The sequence below is a fragment of the Gorilla gorilla genome, chromosome 15 (genome assembly GCF_029281585.2).
Source record: "Gorilla gorilla gorilla isolate KB3781 chromosome 15, NHGRI_mGorGor1-v2.1_pri, whole genome shotgun sequence".
Lineage (NCBI taxonomy): Eukaryota > Metazoa > Chordata > Mammalia > Primates > Hominidae > Gorilla > Gorilla gorilla.
In genome coordinates, this window is record NC_073239.2 from 36963262 (window position 1) to 36968981 (window position 5720).

The 5720-nt window shown below is 35.6% G+C and overlaps 1 protein-coding gene across 1 annotated transcript; it reads right to left on the minus strand.

Moving 5' to 3' along the window:
- Positions 1-1152: 1152 nt before the first annotated feature.
- On the minus strand, positions 1153-2097 carry OR4K2 (olfactory receptor family 4 subfamily K member 2). The gene has a single exon (XM_063698346.1). The coding sequence runs from the start codon at positions 2095-2097 to the stop codon at positions 1153-1155; it is 945 nt and encodes a 314-aa protein (XP_063554416.1).
- Positions 2098-5720: the final 3623 nt, after the last annotated feature.

Below are 5720 nucleotides of genomic sequence, written 5' to 3' on the forward strand. Positions count from 1 at the left end.
GACACTATATTTTATCAATATCATTTAGAAAATTCTAAATAAGAGTTAACTCATGAATGTTTGCCATCATTTAAAGATGATTTGCAAAGTAGGGTATACACAATTATTTTTCCTCTTTCAATACTTGCAATTCCAGTAAGTACCAGCAGGTGGTAGTAATACTTTGTATACATTAAAGCTAATATTGAACCTACCAGATTTATTTATAACAGTAACAAAACCTATTTGTGTACAAAAACATACTTATTACATTGACAATGTATTACTAAATGCAGATTCATTATTTTTACATCCGAATATTTCAAGAAAAAAATAACCAAAATGGAAAGCAATATAACACTTTAAAATGAAAGCATGGACTCCCCATAAATTCAACTGTTATAAACTGTGTCTCTCAATTCTAGTTTTAACTTCTTAGGAACTAAGCAACCATCGTGTCTGCACAAAACAAAGTGTACTGATCTGCAACTCATTTCATGTTTTCTGATTTGCAGAATTCTCCAGCCTCCCTACTCATTCTGCATTATTTGATGATGAACTAAAAGTGGTTGGTAAAGATTGCTACACTTACGGCAATGTTATGGACGTCATTAACATTCGAAATAAAATATATCTAGAGTTTTCTTTAATAGAAGAGATCACAAATTGGTTTAAATGTAAGTAGGAGTGGCTTGGGAAAGTATGTGGAAAATCATTGCTTCTCTGTCAGAGGCTAAGATCCTACAGCAGTATGGAGTTCCTAAGGATTATAGGAATCTCGTTAGCTTGTCATACTTTAGGAGCATCTCATTAAGTGACTCAGTTGCTCACTGTGGGTAATTGTCATTATCTCCTAGTTCTGCTTTAATCTATATTTCTTCTCCTCATTCCTTGGTCCTCTTTTCCAATAAATTGATTATTGATATTGAATATCCTAACTGGAACTGTCACTCCTGACATTTTTATAGTCTTTATTTCTAGAATAAATTGTTCTTATTAACTTGCTCTTCTGAAATTTCAAATGTATTTTGAACACATTCACATTCATGAGAATAGTTTCAAAATGCACTGAACTTGAGCCCTCACAAATTCTTGGCAATTACAATTTGATAAGAACCCTCTAGAAAGAAAAGCCTAACACAGCATTGTGGCTAATGTTCTGTGTCACAAAAACTATGAAGGCCTTGCCTTATTAAAATTTGGAAACCTGTTTTTCAGTTTCCTCATGGCTATCTTTACTTCTTGATTCCTCAAAGTATAGATGACTGGGTTCAGAATGGGAGTAAAGATGGTATAAAACACAGACAGAATCTTGTCTGTGAGAAAGCTGCTTAGTGGCCACATGTAGATGAAGATGCATGGCCCAAAGAACAAGAAGACAACAATGAAATGAGCTGTACAAGTAGAAAGGGCCTTAGATGATCCTCTGGAAGAATGATGCTTCACAGTAACCAGGACAATAACATATGAATTAAATAAAACAATAAAACAGGACAATGCAATTATGCCACTTGTTGAGATCATAAAGAGGCCCAGAACATAAGTATCCACACAAGCCAACTGGAACACCACAGGAAGGTCACAGAAAAAGCTGTCTACCTCATAGGGACCACAGAATGGTAACGTGAGGGCAAATGTGACCTGACTCATTGAATGCATAACTCCCATAATCCAGGAAGCCACCACGAGAGCAACACACACCTGGGGACTAATGACAGAAGCATAGTGCAGGGGCTTGCATATTGCAATATACCTATCAAAGGACATGGCCATGAGTAAGATGATCTCAGTTCCAGTGAAAAGGTGGAGAAAGAATATCTGGGTAAGGCAGCCATCAAAAGAGATGGTTTTGTGACCTGTTAGGTAATCTGTAATCATCTTTGGGGTGGCGAAAGAAGCAAGAGACATATCAATGATTGAAAGATTGGTAAGCAGGAAATACATAGGGGAGTGTAGGTGAGGGTCCACTATAACTGTGATGACTATGAGGCTGTTACCCACCATTGTTGCCACATAAAGCAATGAAAACACCATAAAGAAAAACATCTGTAGTTCCCAGGAATTAGAGAGCCCCAGCAAAACAAATTCAGACATGGTAGACTTATTGCCCACATCCATTGTCTTGATTGATTCATAGGCAGAAGCCTGTATCACGAAAAAAAAAAAAAAAAGGAAAGTCAGATTTAATGGAAGCAAAAGATTCATTTCTAATTACCTACTTTCAGAAATTTTATCTTCTCTATAAAACTTACCTTGACTATCCTTTCCATCCTTCTTAATTGCTATATTGTTTTGAATGGAAATTATGAAATATTAGAGCTTATAGCAAAATGTTCCTTAAATCATAGGTTTTGAAAATAACACTTTCTTTTCTGATACTAATGGCAATCCAACCAAGATAATATCGTTCTGAACAGACATACCTACCTATTTGTCCATCTATTCATCTGTGTAAGTCTAACGATAACAGTAAGAACTTACTTTATGCTGACAATGTGTGAAACACACATACACATACATGTTTAGTCATTTGGAATTTGTCCATAAAGATATCCTTACTGACGAAAACATATAAAAATTATATCACTTATAAGGGCTCTTAAGCACATTATAGTGAAGTTTTGATGGACAGTTGTAGAGGTCTTGTAAATTTCCAGAGATGAACTGTTAAAGTATTCCCAGAAAAAGTTTCCTGTTTGAAACTCAAAAGAAATACATAGAAAGTTAGTTTTGCTGATATTCATCCAGAGAAAGAAGACTAATTTATTACAATACAGTCATATAGACAAAGGAAAGGCATTTAACTTCTTTCGGTCCTTTCTTTTTAATTAAAATATGAATGTGTTCCTTACAAATATTTATAATTCTATGATTTAAAATTTTATATCACAAAGGATATATAACAACATTTTCATGGGAAAGTGCTCAAAGATCAATCTCTTTCATTTCACCTCTGTTTGAATTCTTCTTCTGTAAATGTTAACATACGTAAACTGTTGTATTGACCTAAGCTTCATGGAATAGGGATTAGGAAATGGGAGTGGGAAGGGCAAACATTTAAATATTTCAGTAGAACTCATTTGTAAAACACTTTTACTTACCAGATCTATAGAAGAACCAGGGCTTTAGATTATTCAGTGTTAAGTAGGCTTCTGACAGAGCATAGAAGGCAATTTAAAACATAAATAAATGACCTAGTTGAATCATTAGTTGTGTACCAGCTGTGGATAAAATGGATGTTGTAGGGATATGGGAATTGAACAAGAAATCACCTTGCAATGGGATTTATTAAACAACAAAGATGGCATTATTGAGTTCACAAAGGAAAGATATTTCAAGAATCTTATGGGAATTTACAAAGATTGTTTTCACCTGGACCTGAGAGATTCAGGGACTAGAAGTTGGGAAAGTCCTAATTTCAAAAAGCAGCAGGAAATATCAAATCAACTAATTCTAATAAGCACTCTTGGTTCTCTAATGCTATATTAGAAGCAACGGAGAACAAAATCCAAACATTCACCTCTGCTTCAAGTAATTTACAGTTATTTGGAAATATTAAACACCTATAAATAAAACAATTGGTGAAAAATACCACCAAATAAGCCTCATGTTCAGTCAATTCTCAGAGACCATGGATGAACTAGACTTTAGTTAAAAAAAAAAACGAAAAAAAAACTGGTAATGTATAGAATCAATCAAGCAAGTGTTCTTGCGGGAGACATGTCATGAACTTGACTTAGAATGAAAACTAAAATATTAATTGGCAGAAGAAAAAAATGCACGTGGAGGGAAAACAGTGCAGCTTATTTGCCATGAAACAGGATATTTAGTTAGCAGTTTAGAAGAACAAGAATGCCTTTCTAAAAATTTAACTTGATATAAAAGATAATGGGTCTTTTTAATGTCAGGGGCAGAATTATGATTATTTGAAAGCAGTATTATGTAAGCATTTATTTAGATCGTTTGGAGAAGGGAGAAATTTAATACAGATCATTTAATGAAATGGATATGAGATAATTTTGACTAAGTTACCAGAAATGTGAATGTGATTGTAATTAATGAAATGAGACATCCAAGTGACTGTCGTTATGAATATTTTTATTTATTGACTACTAATAATATGATTATTCTCCTGTGCAGTCTATGTAGTAGACTGAATTTTTTTTTTTCAGACAGAGTTTCACTCTTGTCACCCAGCCTGGAGTGCAATGGTGCAATCTTGGCTCACTGCAACCTCTGCCACCTGGTTGAAGCGATTCTCCTGTCTCAGCCTCCAGAGTAGCTGAGATTACAGGCATGTGCCACCATGCCCTGCTAATTATATTTTCAGTAGAGGCGGGGTTTCACGGTGTTGGCCAGGCTGGTCTCGAACTCCTGACCTCAAGTGATCAGCCCACCTCCACCTTGCAAAGTGCTGGGATGAACAGTGAGCCACCACACCCAGCCGACTGACTTTTAGAAAATCAAAATTGATTACCTTTTTGTATATGGCTCATCCCTTCAGGGACCTTCACATGCTGTGGAAGGAGTATAACCCTCACTTTATCTACCAGAACCTTGGATACATGACTTACTTTGTTCAATGTAATGTGACTAGAAGTATCATATGCCACACATGAGCAGAAGCTTTAAAAGTCAATGTGTGACTCCAGCACTGTTTATATATTTTATTTTTTAACCATCAGGGTCTTAGGATAAATAGAATAAATACAAAGAAAAGTTGAGAGATAGACACACATGTGCGCGCACACACACGCACACACACACACAGGAGGAATACAGAATGATGAGATATTATATGTAAATATGGGGTACCAGCCAGACCCTAGCCATTTTATACACTCCAGGTGAGGCACAAGATATGTTAGGAAAGCCATTCTGAAAGTTCCAGTACCAGCGGAGCTCCCAGGTAAATAATGCAAGTGCATGAGTCTTTCCTATAGACCGGAGAGTGGCACCTTACATCTTTCTATTGTCAAAGTGGTTAAGCTGAGAACTACAGTTCCCAGAATTCTTTTCTCCACGTCTTTCTGTATTGGAGTTGTCTAAAAATAAATGTGTTTGGAATTTGAAAAGCAGCATAATGATTCAAGTGAATAGTACAAAATTTAAATTCTTGAACATTCATTTTATTATTTTCTGTATCAGTTTTTTTCCAAATGGGGATACACAGGCCTTATACTCATTTGTTAATGGAGGAACTGGGAGATAACACTTGTAGTCTCATAAGTCAAATAATAGATACTATTTGTCTTGTCTTTGCTGTGGTCCAAGATACGCGTTATTCTTTATATTTTCCCAGCCAATCACATCCATGCCCTGTACATGAAACATTTACAAGCAATCATGCATTCTGTAATTCACCTTTAAATATGGCCAAACCAACTTGAAAGTTTTGATAACTCTCATTGCAACTTGAACATTGGTTTATTCCCCAAGCAGCAGCTGGTCGTTTTCTTGCCATGTAATTCACAAAATTATTTCATATCAATACAACTGTCATAAATACAAAGGTCTCAAGGACTGTGAGCCTCCTTTCCCCAGAAATTAGGCAAGGGATTCACTTAACTTCACTGTGGCGCAGTTGTCCCTGCTTTCAGGAGTTGGTTGAGTATTATATTACATGTGTGGAAAGGATCTTAAAATTATCTAGATCAACGCCCCTATTTTACATATGAAGACTTGGAAGCATCGGTTGACTCAGTAAATTACTTGATCCCACACTCCTAGGACAAGATTTC

Excerpts from the sequence above, each read along its gene's own strand:
- OR4K2 (XM_063698346.1), bottom strand. The coding sequence starts at position 2,097 with ATGGATGTGGGCAATAAGTCTACCATGTCTGAATTTGTTTTGCTGGGG.